This window comes from Amblyomma maculatum, unplaced genomic scaffold, assembly GCF_055883805.1.
Source record: "Amblyomma maculatum isolate TAMU_Amacu unplaced genomic scaffold, ASM5588380v1 scaffold_15, whole genome shotgun sequence".
Taxonomy (NCBI): domain Eukaryota; kingdom Metazoa; phylum Arthropoda; class Arachnida; order Ixodida; family Ixodidae; genus Amblyomma; species Amblyomma maculatum.
Window position 1 is genome coordinate 3,281,087 of NW_028146740.1, and position 16,848 is coordinate 3,297,934.

At 44.5% G+C, this 16,848-nt stretch overlaps 1 protein-coding gene and 1 long non-coding RNA gene across 3 annotated transcripts; one reads left to right on the top strand and one right to left on the bottom strand.

Moving 5' to 3' along the window:
• The first annotated feature begins 3,937 nt into the window (after positions 1-3,937).
• LOC146171950 (uncharacterized) lies at positions 3,938-7,283 on the top strand. The gene is made up of 3 exons (XM_084586126.1): positions 3,938-4,168; positions 6,613-6,814; positions 7,195-7,283. Exons 1-3 carry the CDS (start codon positions 4,125-4,127, stop codon positions 7,258-7,260), a joined length of 312 nt encoding a protein of 103 aa, XP_084442252.1. The 5' UTR covers positions 3,938-4,124; the 3' UTR covers positions 7,261-7,283.
• Positions 7,284-9,413: 2,130 nt separating this feature from the next.
• LOC146171951 (uncharacterized) lies at positions 9,414-15,169 on the bottom strand. Of its 2 annotated transcripts, XR_014702633.1 has the most exons (4): positions 14,740-15,169; positions 13,794-13,879; positions 13,495-13,560; positions 9,414-9,759 (listed from the first exon to the last, which is right to left on the bottom strand). It is a non-coding gene; the product is annotated as an uncharacterized LOC146171951 (long non-coding RNA). The 2 variants fall into 2 exon arrangements; XR_014702632.1 differs by lacking the exon at positions 14,740-15,169 and having other exon boundaries at positions 13,794-13,945.
• Positions 15,170-16,848: the final 1,679 nt, after the last annotated feature.

Below are 16,848 nucleotides of genomic sequence, written 5' to 3' on the forward strand. Positions count from 1 at the left end.
GCACTATAGCATTGGTATGTATGTCCGAGTCTTGCAGCCTAGCCTACGTTCGACCGTTGCGAGAGTGCGCAATCGCTAACCGAACCTTTCGAACAGGTGCAGCTGCGGGCGTTGCGTGCCGATGCTCTTGAGAGCATCTGGCGAGATCCCGGCTGCGACTACGTAGTTGAAGCAGCCGTCTGGGTGTTTCCTGTTTCCCGCTTTCCGTGTAGTGCCATAGTTCAGGTCATCGAGCCGAAATAAAGGAAGCGAAGCTCGACACGCTATTCTCAACGATGCAGCGCGGAGGCGAGCAATATACCTATAGGAGTACGCGCCGCGGCGCCCGCTCCTGAAACACTCCACCCACCACTCGGATTGAACACACTTGTCGATTTCTTCGCCCTGAAACCGTATTTACATCGTATCTTTAATGACGTCAAGAATAAAGAAAAAAAATTTACAGCAGCGGCCGCACAACCAAGTTAGAATAGCAGCTTGGGCATGTTGGTTATGCATCTTGAGGATAACAGCGCGGAACACAGGACGGGAGCACAAGATTGTGCTCCAGCGCTCGTTGTGTCGTCCTCTAATCTTGTGCTCCCGTCGTGTGTTCCGCGCTGTTATCCTCAAGATGAACAACCAAGTTGTACCGGTGGTATATGTGACTGCTCAAGACGTTGTTGTTGTGCTCCATCATGAATATTCACACACAAAAAAGAAAACAACAACAAATAAGATTGGAACCATGGTCATTTGGAGTACCCGGCGGAGCGAGGTTAGTCGTCGGTACCGAAAATGAACTCGAGTGTCACCTCTCGCTCTGTTCAAGCGCGCAGCGAGAAGCAGACACCACCCGTCTTCCTCCGCCGCCGCCACCAACCGCGCGTCACGTGACAGCAACGAGAGACTGCCCGGGTACAGATTGTTAAAGAAATGCGTTTGCGTGAGCGAATAATTGATATACTATCTTTTTATTTGCTAACTTTAACAGAAACCTCTTATCTTAAGGGAAATAATGATTAATATCTGCGTTTCCAAACGGCTAAACATGACGTAGACGAGTAGTTCTAATTCCGGCCTACAGGGTCGCATAGTCGCTTCAGGAACGCAAAAGTGCTGTTTTTCAGAATGATATTATTAAATGCAGAAGCAATATTTCGACGAGATATTTTGGAATCGGCATGCCTAATGTTTACCGAAGCAAGGAAAGTAGCAACTGGCCAGCTACATTTTCGTTTCACGACCCCTTTAAGCGATCCGCCCCGAACATGAAACAGCCAATAAAATTATTGAAAAACACGCCACAACCCCATTCGATTGGGAATAATCTTAGACCCATGCAGGTCCTTAATTGCGCCAGATAAAAATACAACGCTCAAAACACACACTCTCTCCACTCGCCTACCCAAACCCTCTCACACGGCGCTTGTCTTTCCCTACCCTCCCCAGCCTGTTTGCGACGCGACCTTGAAGCTGCCGCCTTTCTGAAAGAAACGCGGCGGGGATCTGGAGCTAGGCTGCCCAGCCCACGGCCGGTCTCGAGGGAGAGCGCGCTTCTCTTCTCTAAAGAGCGCGCTCTCCCTGGGGCTTCTCTAAAGTTCGAGAAAAGGGGGGGGGGCGGCACTGTCCCAGAGCAGTGTACAGTCGCCTTTGCTCGCACCCGATGTCTGGCGACACAGCGGGAGGCCGCTGGGCTGAGTCGCTACTTGGGAGGGCCAAGCGTCGCGCCTATTGTCGCCTTCTGCAGGACATTTAGTGAGCGTTTGTGGCAGTGCAAAAGGCTTCATTAGCGGCGTCTCCCTACACCCATGTTTGGTGCCACAGCGGGAGATCGCTGGTCGAGTCGGCCGTAAAGTGGTTCGCAGAAGCGTGCCGCTGTTGTTCCCTGCTGATAAGGAATACGTCTGCCGTTTAAAACCCCTCAATAAACTAAAAGTAGCGCCAACATGTGAAGTTTGTCGCCCACCTCCTCTCCGGCGCTCTCCTTCGTCGTTCAACCCTCTCATTGGCCGAGCGCTATAACGTGCTCGTGAGCGCTTTTTTTTTTTTTTTTTTTTTGCTTGGCGCGCAGCTTCCTCCTTTCCAGCGGTGCGGGCGGAGCGCGCGCGGCACATATCGCCGCGTGTTTTGCTGCCACGCGGACTGCTGCTAAATTGTTCTCCTCCGCCGGCTAGTTAATTTTTTTTTCAAGCGTGTTGCGCACTTTGGCCGGCGGCTGATAGAAGCACGGTGATGAAGGAGAGTACAACCAACGCAGACATCGCGTACGAATGGTGTCACACACTGACAGTTGAAAGCGGAACCGTGTCAGCGCAAAATATTAAAAAGAAAACTGCTACCACGCTTCTCAAGTTTAACGGTAGCTTACAATTCAGTCAAACCTGCAAAGAAACCACACAGGCTGCAGCTTCCGCCGCTTAATTAATTTTTTTTTTCAAGCATGTTGCGCACTTTTATCAATGGCTGATCGACTCAAGGAGGTGAAGGCGAGTTAAACCGACGCCAAAATCGTGTACGTATGGTGACAAACCATAACAGCTGAAAAGGGCACCTTCTCAGCACAAAATATAAAAAAACTGCTACCACTCTTCCCAAGTTTACCCGTAGCTCACAAGTCAGTCAAAGGTGCAAAGACTTCAGCTTCCGCCACCTTGTGAATTCTGATCTGCAGCTGAAGCTGAAAATACATGGAAGACAAGACATTTCTCAAGTAGCTCGCAAACCAGTAAAAGCTGCAAGGAAGCACAGACTGTTGCTAAATTGTTCCTGTCGGCCACGTTACAATTTTTTTAAAGCATGCCGCTGAGTTTGGCCAAGGGTAACGAACTACGGACACACGGAGATGACGGCGAGTTGAACCTACGCCGAAATCGCGTACATGTGGTGTAAGACATTCACAGCTGAAACTATTTTAGCGGGAAATCCCTGCCAACATTCGGTAATTATGTTTCAACAGTGAGCAATATTTTAACCTGAATACATTGCGACAAAATGCCAGCTGAAATGTTCTGGTGAGACCCGGCGCCAGCTCTTTTGCGCCCTCCAAAACACAGACAAAGGAAGGGAACGACACTGCGGCCCTTCCTTTGCCAGCTCTTTTACCGGCGCACGGCCGTCTCGATCGGCGCGCGCTGATTGAGACGGCCGTGACCAGCGCCTGTTCCGAAGAGCGCGCGCTGGTCGCGCACCCCGTAGGTGGAGCCACGGTCGAAATGCGAGAGGAGGAGTGGCGCCGCCGGAGGAGCAGAGAGGAGATGACGCTACTTTTAGTTATCCGCCTTTTGCGCTAAAGTCCCTCGATAATAGAGAGATTTAGCTTACCGGAGACGTATTGCGTCTCCCGGAGACGTACAGACGTAGACGTATCGGACGCCTACTGCGCATGCGTGAAAATTGATGTAGACGTATTCGGCTGACACCGGGCAAAACACGTTTTAGCTGTACGTATCGCCCATATGTAAGACGTATCGCTAGACGTACATGCAGATGATGATGATGGCTATCCAATAAAAAAAGATAGAAGCTATTTCTAATAAATTCTTCAAATAATGTCACAAAAATGTCACATGCAGATCCCCCGAAGTCATCATGTTGATGTGTTAGCTGTGTTTTGAATAATTATTAATTTGAGCTCACTTTTAACCACTTTGCCACCTGCAGCAAGCCTGAACAATCCAAGCCTAGTTGCATTAAATCCGTTTGTTTTGGTGCTCGCATGGAGGAAGGAAACATCTGCTCGTGTTTGCTGGTGTTCGGTCGTGTGCTAGAATTTGCTCGTGCTATCGGTGCAACCTGCTCACGTTACGTTACATCATGCCGACAGCATCCTTCACCCTTCACGACAGGCAGCTTTTTTGAGCACCCTATCATGGGATGAATTTGAAGACATTCATTGATTTCAACGCGAGCGCGATATTCCAAAGCCTCGAAGGAACTTATGTGAGCGTGGTACCCTTCAACATCGGCGCCAACAACAACATAGTGTTCAACAGGATTTTTAGATTCTAGAAAGAGGATTTCGGAGAGCTGCAGTTAGCCCTCCTAATTCCAAATGAGGTCTTCAGTGCGCAGCGTGTCAGGGTCTCCGGCTCCGAGGCACCTTGGCACAGCTCGATTTTTACTTCGGTCATCTACTCTACGATATGACAAGTGGCTTGATCTGCAAGCTCTTCAGCGATTCTCCGAGGTAAGTAGCGCATGGTATGGTGGCAGTGGTGGCTTGACGGTTACAAGCCAAATTATTGATAGCAGTGCTTTCTGTGTCAAATAAATATGCCCGCCGAAACATGTAAAGCAAAGCTGACTGGCTGTGGCGTTTCAGTAGTAATCTTTGAATGCGAATTAGCGCTAATCCTGAGGTTCAGAGCTTATCAAAACAGTCTAACACTTGTGCGACCGCTTATAGCGCTTTCAAGCGGATTTAAAGCGATAAATTCCTTGTGAGAAGCGGGGCGGGATGTCGTATCATCCCGCGTGCACACTGCTACGCACTCTCGCGCTATTCATTGCACATCATCCCCATCAGCTTCCATGTGTGCATAAACGCTACCGAGCCTTCTACTCGATATAACTACGTCAAAACCCTACCATTTTGTAGTCGAAAGGCACCAATGCTCTCTGGCGCGTAACGACGTTGTGTCGTTTCTAGCAGGCGAGCAGTTTTGGCTACTGTAAAACATAATATACATTAACGATTGCAGTTGACTCGTGCCCAGTCACCGAACGTCTGCTGTAATCATTGATCTTTTTTTTTTCTTTTACGTCAATTAACTTAGGCACACTTGTGCAAAGGCATATATATATATATATATATACCCCTGCTCTCCAACTCGGTTGTAGAGCTTTGGGAAGGTGCTCTCTTGTCGACATCGAATTTAGTGAAACTGTTTAACGTCCCGAATGCAACCAGTGCTATACTGCTTTTTGATTTTATCACTAGCACAGCATAAGGTCATCAACATAAACACTAGCACACTTACAAGTCAAAATTTTTTTTATTAAATTAGGGAAGTCCGCGGAAACACAAGCTGAGAAATACGCAAAAAGGTTGTTATCAGCACAAGTTATTTTTTAATTTGCTTCATGTATTAGAAATACTCAACACAGAAATTTCATAAAATTTTAAGCAATAATTTAAACAATGTAAGCAATTTTGGATTTGGCCCTTATCGATATGAAAATCTATATTTGACCCTACTTCGACTGAAGGAAATTTTTTTCAGAGTCGTTTCTATCTCTTTGTGAAAATAATACCTGTAAATCATCATACTGTGAACACAGCTGATGAAGAGTTGTAATATTCATTGTCACACAATCAGCAGCACTGATTTGCTCTAAAGGGAGCAAATAAATGCTTAGTGGGCTTCTGCTTCAAGCAAAGATGTGAGGCTATTTTCTATTGGTAGAAATTAGTTGGAATGTGTTTAATGAAGAGTTATTTTAATTCAGTGCACCATTGTATTGCCGGGGAATGGTAGATGCACATAGGATGCAAAGCGACAAGACAGCGGCAAATATTGTCGTTTCTTGCCAGTTTCGGCTATTTGCTTATGTTGCTAAATGCAGAAAGCCGCTGCCAACAGGCTAAACTGAATGTAGTCTTTTATAAGTTATTTTGCTAGCTTTATGCACAAACTGCTTCGTCTGCTGCAGGCCTATGTTCCCAGTGTTCTTATCTTCTGGCTTCAGATTTTCCTGTGATCTCTTCGTATCCTAGACAGTGATAAGGAAGTAGCTATGGAGAAGCAATAATTGAATTTACACTCGCAGTAGTCCACCCTATCATGCTAAAGCTGAGAAAGAAAGCTTTCAAGAATAAAATAGATTTGGCTCATTTCCATCTGCACATCAGCAGAATCTGGCTCATTTTTGATTTGGCACATGATTTCTGTGAAATTCCTGGTCTTTATTTACATCCTCACTGTCTCAAACTGTTTGCAAAAGTGAGATGTATATATGATCTTTCAATTACAAAAAAAAAAGAAAATAACCTAGTGTAGGTTTCTGAATTTCGCTTGCTTTGAAAAAAAAAATCAAGTGTCGATGATAGTGTTGAAAAAATCCGGGAGCACTGCGGAATCTACACTGCAGAAATGTGAAAATCTAAGCGTTGCTGGTGCACACGGTGCCTCACGTTTGCTCTCATCATTATGAATTAAATGCACCGTCATTATCATTGCTAATGTCATCACTGCTAATTCCAACTTCATTGTCATCGCTACTATCATCCTTACAGTAGACAAGGAGAATATTGATGTGTGTTTCAAGATCCCGAACGTTGCACAGTTGGCTAAAGCGCTCGGATGGGGATGCGAGGAATAGAGGTTCGGCTCCCAGCGGAAACAGGATTTTAATTTTTTCTGATGGCATCATCATGACGTCATTTGATTGACAGCTATAGTGTGACCAAACAAACGAATGCCGACAGTATGAGCCATTAAAGATTTTCACCTTAAAATTGATGGGCCTGTACGAGGTAACACTAGTGAACTCTTCCAAAAGCAATGCAATAAGTATTATGCTACGGCACAGTAAAGAAGGTGCACACTGAAAGATTATTTTCTCATGACCACTTTATAGGGACTCTATAAGCGATCGTTGCTTGCAGCCGCTCCAATTTTTCCTCCTCAGGCGGTGCATGCAAAGGAAGGCCCCCATGCTCAACTGCTGGGGTTTCATCATGGCACAGCAAGGCAAATTTGTCGACCGTCTGTGGCTCAGAAGGAGGACTTCTCTGGGCACAAGTGGAGCCTGTGCAGAAATATCAGGCACTAATGTGTACCAATGCCATAGTCTGCCAGTGGGCCATTTAAAGGCAGACGTCACGATGCAGGTAAGCCTGTTCAGTCATGTCTTCATTGCAGTAACTAGCTGTAATATGTTTTTCATATTCAGGGGAGTGCATTTCCAAATTAAATTCACAGCTAACATCTCTGCTGCGAAAATTCCACAGGTACTTTTATATTTTTTGAGTTGGTTTTTGGGAAAGGGTACTCAATGACCCACCTCATGAAAAACAGCATTTCATCTGTAAAGAAACGTGGCACTTAAGTATGTGATGCAAGATTGTGTTAGCATGTGGCATTTTATAAATTTGTAGGAAAAAAATTGTATCTAAAAACTTGCAACTGTAATTACATCTCATTATACAAAAAGAAGAGGCACCTGTGTAGACCTGCATTGGTTATATTTTTAATTCTTGCTATCTTTTAGGGATCCTCAAGGAGACGGTGCACTTTGAGAACCTGCAGAAGATCACCATGGGTCATAAATATGTGATCTATAGTGATGCAGCCTACCCCAGATGGCCTGTACTCTACAAGCTGTTTGGAGGTGCCGTACTGCAACCTCATCATGTTGCCTTCAACAAGGCAATTAGCAGTGTTAGGAAAGCTGTGGAGGGGGGTTTGGCAGCGTAGCATGGGATTTTGCTTTTATTGACTATTTCAAGAACCAAACTTTGAGATGGTAACAGGTAGGGCGCATGTATAAAGTTGCGCAATGAACTACCGAACATCTTTGTACAGCTGTCATGTGTCTATCTACTTTGTCTTGTGTCTGCCTCAGTTGGTCAATACCTTGTGCCTTTTCAGACATAAGTGTCGGCCTATGTCCTGCGGTCAAAAAATTTGGAACATTTTTTTTTTAGGCTGCCTTTCTCAGTAAAATATGGACAAGCATGGCAAGCAGTGACCTTCATAGTTGAGGTATTTGTCAACAGTTGCAAAATTCATCTCTGTATTCCTTACAGCAATAATTGCAGCATGCAGTGGTGCATATCTTGTAAATAGGGTAAGTGACCTAGGAAACTTGGACATCAGAAACAAGTGGACAGGAGGCTTGCAGACTCACATCTGGATTTTACTAAGTAACGATGACATATATAAAGTGCACAAAACCGCATGCTCAACGCTATACTTTTGCTTGCTGTATATATGTCCTCTTTCGGTTAGTAAAATACAGTTGTGAGCCTGTGTACGTCCATGTCCACTCTGTTTCTGTTGTCCGTGTTTTCTAGAACAGTTACTCCATTTCCAAGATGAGCATCACTGCATGCAACAATGCTACCCAAAGATTTATGCTGTTCATTTGTTGGCGCTGTTATGCCGAGATGCAGCTTTATGAATTTTTTTTTTATGCGAGATGCAGCAATATTTATCTCGATTGATTGCAGCAGTGCATGACTACTTTCTCGTTGTTCTCGTCTCACAGTGTTCAACATGACATATTGTGTGCGTGGTGGCATTTAGGGTGGCGTGTGATAGTGTTCGTGTTCAAATGCAGGGGTTTTTGCCCGAGTGTTGTGTGCAGCGATATGACAGTTTCGGTTTACCATCTCGCTACTTGGCGAACTGAAAGGACGCGATGACTTTGGTTCGGCATTGTCTCCCATGCTCCTTTGACTGCGTGACCGTCTACCGGTGGACACCTGACAGCTGTGCTCTGGACCAACGGCTTCACTTGTTCCCAACGCTGACTTCGAACTGTTAGTGGCACGAGATGCTTGTGACCGCAAATATGCACTAGACCACCAGTCTGAACACTGTACATGAGTTGTGCCGCGTGGGCCGTCTCTAGTGTTTCACCCGAACGGTTGTGTATGCATTTGTGTATTGTCTAGATTAAGGAAAGGTGGCATCTGAGTTATAAAAGTGTCTGTATGTGTGAAGTGCCATCTGCTTTGGCGAACGAGGCGGCGAACCACCACAGCTTGTCTTCGTCAGGCCGTCTGACGGCTTCAGTGAGAACCTGTGCTACCAGATGCAAAAAGTGATGATGCCATTTTATGGTTTTTCACTTCATGCCGCTAATTCACAGCTCATATAATTATTGATCGCATGTGCTGCTAGAGTCATTATTCAGTTTTCTGTACACTACTGAATTAATTGTACTCTCATTGAGCTGTCATGTTGTCATCATGCACGAGACGCTTTGCATTGTAGCCCCATCCAGTAGTGCAGCCAGGGCTCGAGTTTTACCAACGTTGGCATCAACGAATGCCGCAGATGCACTCTCCCTCTGTTTCCGCACTCTTTTTTTTTTCATAAACTAATGTCGCCTTTGAATCTCCTAGATTTTAACCCTGCAAAACTGTGTCTAGTCAGGCCAAAGCTATCACTCATATCTTTATTTTTTTTTTGCAGCTGTGGGTTTCGTGGATCCTGAAAATCCCTTCGTGAGCCCTTATTTGAGAAACACTGACCTATGATATGTTTTTAGCAATTACCACTATGTGACGGGACATTTTGAATTTCTTTTGGTGAAGTGGTGACCACAGGCCACTAACAGTGTTTTCAACGTTGTAGCTGAGGCTCACTTGAGAGAGGTTGCGCACATATTTTTTTTTTCGAGTCATTGCATATGTTTACAATTCTCACAATGCAAATATTTCTTAAAATATGCAATTTAATATTAGTGTAATGTCCTTTGCAGATAATTTTGGACCTGTATTTGCGAAACTGTAGCCTTAGCTACTTATGCACCATAAAATGCAAGAACAGAAACACACCGACAGCATTTGTGTTGCAAAAATGTATTTGGGATTTATTTGGCAAAGTGAACATGGTCGAGAGAGTTTTGGAGAAAATAAACTGGTGCTATCTGCAATGTGATATAGTGCCAACATAAATAACTTTCATTCTTTCATCAGCGCAATCAGCATCTTGTCAACTGATTGCCAAGATTTCACCAGCTGATCTCCACATGTCCATCTTCACACGGGGCAGTGTTCGTCAGCATGTGCTGCATAAAACATCCGTGTTGTATTCTTCTACCTTCCTGGAATTAAAAGGTGCAGTGTTCACAGAAATTACTGTAAAATTAAAGCTGTTATGAGAAAGCTGGAGGTTGTTTAATATTGCTCTCCAGCTGGTATTGCAGTGAATAACTACGCACATGATTATTCATGAAATGTCTGGGCATATGGCATACCCCTATATCATGGCACAGAAGTGCGGCAGTCTCCTCTTGTGAATGCACCTATCGGGGGTGGAATTGCCACTCCATTTGCTCCATTCTGCTCCCAAACTGCTTTTCCTGCTCTATCCTGCTCCAAAATGCAATATTGCTCCAAAACTGCTCCAAATTGGCTGTTTTAATGTTCTACCATCAAATTTAGTGCAACACGCAAACAATGTCTTTGCACCAGTGGCAAAGATATAACGTATCTAGCACTGGGCTTAATACAAACGAAATTTTTGTAAGGGAAGGAAGCATGTGGCATAATAAATATTTGTTTGCAAGTAAATTTAATATGAGTCACGGCGATTGGAGATAATTGCAAAAAAAATGCACTGTGCATGTGACGTAGCACCTCCTCTCAGCCTTTGGATCACCGGTGGAGGGAGAAGCAAGAGCAGCAAGTGAAGCAGATAGACGCAAACTACCGTGAGTCGTTAGGAAGGAAACTTGTCCGACTGGAAAAACCACGTGAGTTATTCTAATGGTTGTGGCCTAAGAACAAGCAGGCACCTATCGAGCCTCTTTTTCAGTAACAAGCTTGTCGGGCCTACGGCAGACAAAATCATACTTGAATCGTTATGGGTTGGTACTCCAAAGATGTCACTCACTAGGAAGCGTCTCAAGAGTGTTGGAAAGCCATACAGGGCCTATTGCCAAGATTTAAAAAATGAGCCCCAGCATTGCTCAAGCAAAGAATGATAAAACTATTGGAAGGAGGTAGTGAAGTAAAAATGCTGAAGGATGAAAAGGCTACCCTTCAGTGCCATCTACATTTCCTGAAGGCACTACTGACCACTGCTCAGGAATTTATCAGCACAGGCATAGGATCAAAAAGGGATATGCACAAGATAGAGAGCAGAAATGTCATGTCCATTAATCTGAGCTCCAAATTAGTGGCATTGCTTGAGTGCATTGAAGTGGTAAACTTGACATTTGAATCTGTCAAGTCAGAATAGGCAAATGCGTTAGGTCACAAGGTCACACTAGGTGTTCAGTTATAAAGCACACCAGCAAGCATTTTGTTTGCTGGCTAGTCTGTTTCAAGTTGGTGGCCGTTGTCTTGTCAGAAATGAGTGCGAAGTTGGAGAGGCATTGAACTTGCATAAAAAGGAAGAGCTCATCTTTTTCTGTCAGAAAGAGAAAAACAATTACTACAATTATCAGAGGCATTTGACCTTAGGAACCTGCTCCAACACTCTTGTCTCATTGTTCCAAAGCTGCTCCAAAACTCTTGTCTCGCTGCTCCCAAAGCTGCTCCAAAATGCTTGAGCCTGCTTCCACCCCTGACCTAGGTATCAGACCCATTGATGACTGTCTTTAGTGGTAATGGCACATACCCACGGCGGGGAATAGGCCATGGTATATAGCAAGTACAAAAGGTTCATGGACAAGCAATTGGGTATTTTGATAATTACGAATCTTAAACTAGAATTTCATGAAAAAAAAGAAAGGAAAAGAAAAGGCAGTGAATTCTCATTGTAGCAATCTACCTGGTGTGATTATACAGTTGTGAACAGAATTGCACACAGGTTGTAGGGTATATCCCTTGGCACTTGCCCCGAAGGAGAGGAGAATAAACACAAATAGCATGCCTGAGTAATCACCATTTGAACGATCTAACAGTCACTAACAGTATTTCACAAGGAAGCCTGCTTTGGCCACTGTTGTTGAAAGTGTTCATCAAAGACATTGCCCACATCGACATATCTATTAAATTTGTCATACATATATAGGGTGGATCTGGTACATATGATATGGGCGTGTCCAGAAATCGAAAATATAAATCGAGAGACAAAAAATAATTTTGGGAAACTACTGTCGAGCTCACGCCCTGAAACTCTGCTAGGTCTAATCCGACTAGCTGACGTCGCCCATGTCCAAGGACTCCAGGCCGTCATCTTTGCGGATAAGTTGACACCTATCTTGCACCTGTTGGATATTTACTAGTTTTGCCACCACCACATGCAGATGACTGTTCTATTATGACGGGCACTGATGCAGACACATTGACAAAGCAAAGCAAAGCCTTCCTGTTAACATTATTGTTGTGGTTTCAATCAAACAAACTTAATATAAATTGTTCAAACACAACGCTGATTATTTTCCCAGAAAAAAAAAAACTTTTTTAATCGTGCTGTCAGCAATGAGAGCCGGAACATTACAATTGTAGGCTCGCAGAGAACACTAAGTGTCACGTTCAACAGCAATCTATACTGGGACTTGCCTGTTGCTGGCATATGCAAAAGATTTTCCATGGTATTTGATGTTATTTTATGTCAGTGAACGCTCCTTCTGATGCACATTGAAAACAAATTGAATCATTTTTTCACATCAACCAATGCATTAAGACCACAGTGGAGGGTGGAGTAAACAATAATATAATTTTGCCATCCTTTTCTTGAGGATAAATAAAATTCACCAAATGGGTAATTGCAGTAGAAATGTCTCTATAAAATATTACTTCTGAGCTTTTGCGTTGATTATGCACATGCACAGCAGCATGCTGCAATGACCTAAGAGCTGGAAATGCATCACGCGTCCAGGCAAACATCACACAAAAGTGTGAAGCCGCAAAAAGAAAAAGCATGTGGGAACTTCCCACGCTTTGCCCGATGATGAATACATTCTGGAGAGGGGTGCCTGAGGCCACACCGCACAGGAAGATACGGTGGCTGTTTGGGAGAAGGGACATGGCCATAAAACCATTACACTGATCCATTAGGAGTTGAGTTCTACAGATGCTGTTTTGATCCGCTGTATATGACATCAGACATGCCCTGTGTTTTTCTGGCAGACAGACTCCTTGTTAGACTATTGCAACGCTATCAAAGTGAAAAAGGAAGTTTCTATGTCACCTCGCCTGTTCCCAAGGTATGACTGCAGGAACATTGCTTACCAATACTGTTTGATTGACTGGCTGATTGACCCGAAGAGATGTGCCGTGTTTTATTGGCCAAAGTTCTGTGAGAGGGCTGGATTGATTGTTTAAAGGTTTCTTGTGGAGTAAAAAAAAACAATACTGGCCCTGGGCAAGAGGCTCAATAGTCTATCATTGCTATGAACTTGCTTTTGACCTTTTGCTGTTAAGACCTTTGAAGTATGTACATAAGTCTGCAGAAGTGCAATCAAATTTCATTGTTTTTGTTCTCTCATCTTCGAAACGTCATTCTTCTCTCAAACCGAAGACTCAGTCATGCCACCAAATGGAGTGTAGGTTCAAAACAGTCTGAGACAAGCATAACAATACACAAAGCATTCCGATGGTCTCGTGAGTGTGCACCATGAACATGAAAATTTGTGAATAATTTGTTTTCCTACTCATTTATTTCATTTATCGCTGCTTTCATAGGCCATTGCATTTTGTATAATGCACTGTTGCTGCTGCTGGTCCATGCATAGTTTTGGCATGAATGCAAAAGCTAACAACTAGGTTCTAGTGCAGTTGTACTAAGCAGTCTTGAGTTTTAAACTATAGTAAGTTGTTAAGGCATTGAGATAAATAAAACTTTTTACAAATTGGTGCTGCTCAAAATAACGTAAATATGTCCTCACCCCTCAAGGGCACTGACTGCAGGCTTGGTGTTGACGGCAGCGGCTCCACACTGTGCAGACTTGTGGCTGTGCCATGGAAGCAAGCAAACAAATGAAAGAAATAATTATTTCTGCAGCCATGAGATCTTGGGCTGTTTTCCGGTGCATAACAACATGCACGAGCTTACTTTAGCACTCAGGCTACACTTTGTACACTGCAGTAAGAGAATCAAGACTGAACATTGCAGTGCTTTGTAAATACCTGTAACGTGTTCAACAAGAACATTGAAGAAAGTAATATAAGAAGTGTTGTCGCTTACTATTCCGGGAGTTGTCATGATTGCTTTCATCATCATGAGTCTCTCTGGGCACCATGTCATTCAGGCACTTGCAGGCTCATTTTCATCTGAAAGGGAATAACCATATGAGACACAGATGATTGGTAATTAACTTGCCAACATAATACAGGATCTAATTGTGCAGCTGAAAGTTGCGCCAGAACACTAGAAAAGTGCCACGACGCAGACACTTGCCTTCATTCAATGCAATGGTCCTTAACAAGGATCCTTTTTTAATTTCAGGTGTTTTTATAACACAATGAGCAAACCAGTTCAGCCTCTGCGATGCCTCTTGTAAATGCTAATAAGACTTCCAGTGCCTGAATGTTTTGTCCAACAGCATAAAATGCTTCATTTCACGTGCTGACACAGGGACACAAGTTCATAAGCTTGGAGCAAAAAAAAAAATTAAATGACCTCTTGCACTATTTGGCTTTGGCACTGCATTCAGCATGTGCTGTTAGCTAATGGTGCCAGACAATTAATTGTCTGAGAAGATAAAGTAAACCATCTTGCAAACAATTTTCATTTATTGTGGCTTCTGGTAGCTGTGCACATTTAATGCACATGTAAACAAAAACAGCTACACGACGTGTATTATATTATGCAACTCGAGCCATGTTTAGCAAAAATGCTGAAATATCATGTATCTAATTCGAACAACGTAAGTGGCTTTTTACTTTGCGCTGCTATTCCCCAGCAATCGACTAGGCGGTGTTCAGACGGGCGGGCCGTATGTATCGTGGGAAAGCATCATCCACCACCACTCCTGCTCGGAGCGCACGCGATCGGCAGGCGCCGAGTCATTGCCATTCCGAGCTACTCGAAAGTGCCGTTTTCGTCACATATGATAACTAATTGTTCCGCTCGGACAGTCCGCTGTCCAGTCCGATCGTCTGAGCAGAGAAGGTAGTGGGTAGTGACTTACCAGAATCATTTTTTTTTCTGACGCTGGATGGCTTGCAAAGGCCTTTGCGAACGCCTTCATTGCGCAGCGGAGCGAGCGCTCGTTCGCCGTCGGCGGATCCCTAGAAATCGTTGCAACTTCTTTCGACGGCACCTTCTCCCTGCGCTGTACAGTGTATGAACAGGATGGTCGATCTCGAGCTACTTGCTGGTCGTCCGCCGCACTGAAACGCTTGCGTATGATGTTTTCTTGGCACGGCCGGGGCAAGGGTATTACAGCATTTGATGACGCCAATGTGAAAACGGGAGAACTATGTGGCCCGTTGCGCACAGCAGCACTCTACAAGCACTCGTAGCACCATCCCATCGGCGCTTGGCTTAGCTTGGCGGCTTGGCTCCATGGCTGCTGAAATCTCGTGAGATCTCGCGAGATTACGGCAAGCTGGACGTCACGCGGCATGCGTCTCCGGAGTACGTCTCCAGCGCCTGTACGTATCGGCAGTTTTCACGCATGCGCAGTAGGCGTCCCATACGTCTACGTCTGTACGTCTCCGGGAGACGTAATACGTCTCCGGTAAGCTAAATCTCTCTAATTTGAATGTAGCGACACTCTCCTCCACTCCGGCACTTTCCTCCTCGAATATCCTCGCCCGCCGCCTGCGCGCGCTGCACACGGCACGCTTTTTTGGGCAGCGCTCCTTCGCCGTCCGGGAAATTGGCTGGCACGCGCGCGCGCTCTCAAGTTTGCGCGTTTTCCACGCTCTGTTATCGAATAAAGACACGAATAAGACATGCGACTTGCTTGACTGTACCGCGAGCCACATAAATTAGCGTCTCGTACGCGCAATGAAAGTGCAAATTACGAGCACTTGCCGCATGAACAAAAACCGCTTGCTCCATAGACCTCACCTTCCTTTTGACTTTTCATTACCGTGTGTCTCAACACGGCATAATATATTCAGCATAATATTTACTATATATTTGAACATTCCTGAATATTCTCAGCATACCAATGCTGATTTAAATTTATTTTCACCTCAAACTAATTTTAGCGGAAGTAAAGTTTATGCAGTTGTTAACGAGCGGAGTTTCATTAATGCGATAGTTGCTAGCAAGAGGCTGGAACAAATGCTTTGATGGTCATCCTAAAATTTTTCAATAAGGTTTAGACTGAGGTTGGTACCGCGCAGTGCACATGCAGCTGCTTAGTTGTTTTCGCAGTTAAAAATTTTCGCGGCTGCTTGAAAACGATCGAATATCAACTTTTTTTTGTTAAGAATGAAACGGATCTAGCTCCTGCTGTCGGCAGCCTTGAAGTGACGTCGAGCCGAAACCGAGAGCCAAGATCACGGCACCGATTTCCCGTCATCCGTACCCCAAAATTTGGCCTGTCGACCACCGATACTTCACCTTGTCGGTAGTTCATCCACATTGGTGTCAACTCTAATTTTAGTATGACCATTATTTTCTTTTTCTTCTGCTTTGACTAGACTAAAGAAACGTGACCTACAACGCTTTCAACTCTTTAGTGGCAAAATGTGGAAGAAGTACAGGCCTTATGTCGATAACTGCGACGTACAAAATACTGCTATGTCAACTCAAGACCAAACAGCATTGTTTTCTTTGTACACACTAGACCTCTCGGGCTACTCTACGCTACGAAAATGGACATGACGCCCGTCAACTAGGCAAATAATTAAGGAGGCCTACCTAAATTTGGAAGTCAAGACTGAGTTGGCCATATGCAAATTAGGTTATAGACACCAATTTCCGGTCAGACTCGGACCAGGTCAAATTTTGGGGATTCAGAGGGCCACATTTCGGGGTGGCCCTCCTAGATTGGTAGATTACCACTGAATTTCCCATACTCAAATTGGTCGGACACCAATTTTGGTCCAATTCAGGCGAGGTCAAATTTCGGGGGTCCAGAGAGCTAACTTTTGGGAATAGGCCACCTAGGTTTGGAGGCCACCACTCAATTCGTCATACGCAAATTAGGTTGGGCACCAATTTTGGTCAAATCGGACGAGGTCAAACTTCGGGGGTCCAGAGAGCTAAATTTTGGCAATGGCCCACCTAAGTTTGGAGGTGATCCCTGAATTAGCACTACGCAAATGAGGTTGGTCATTAA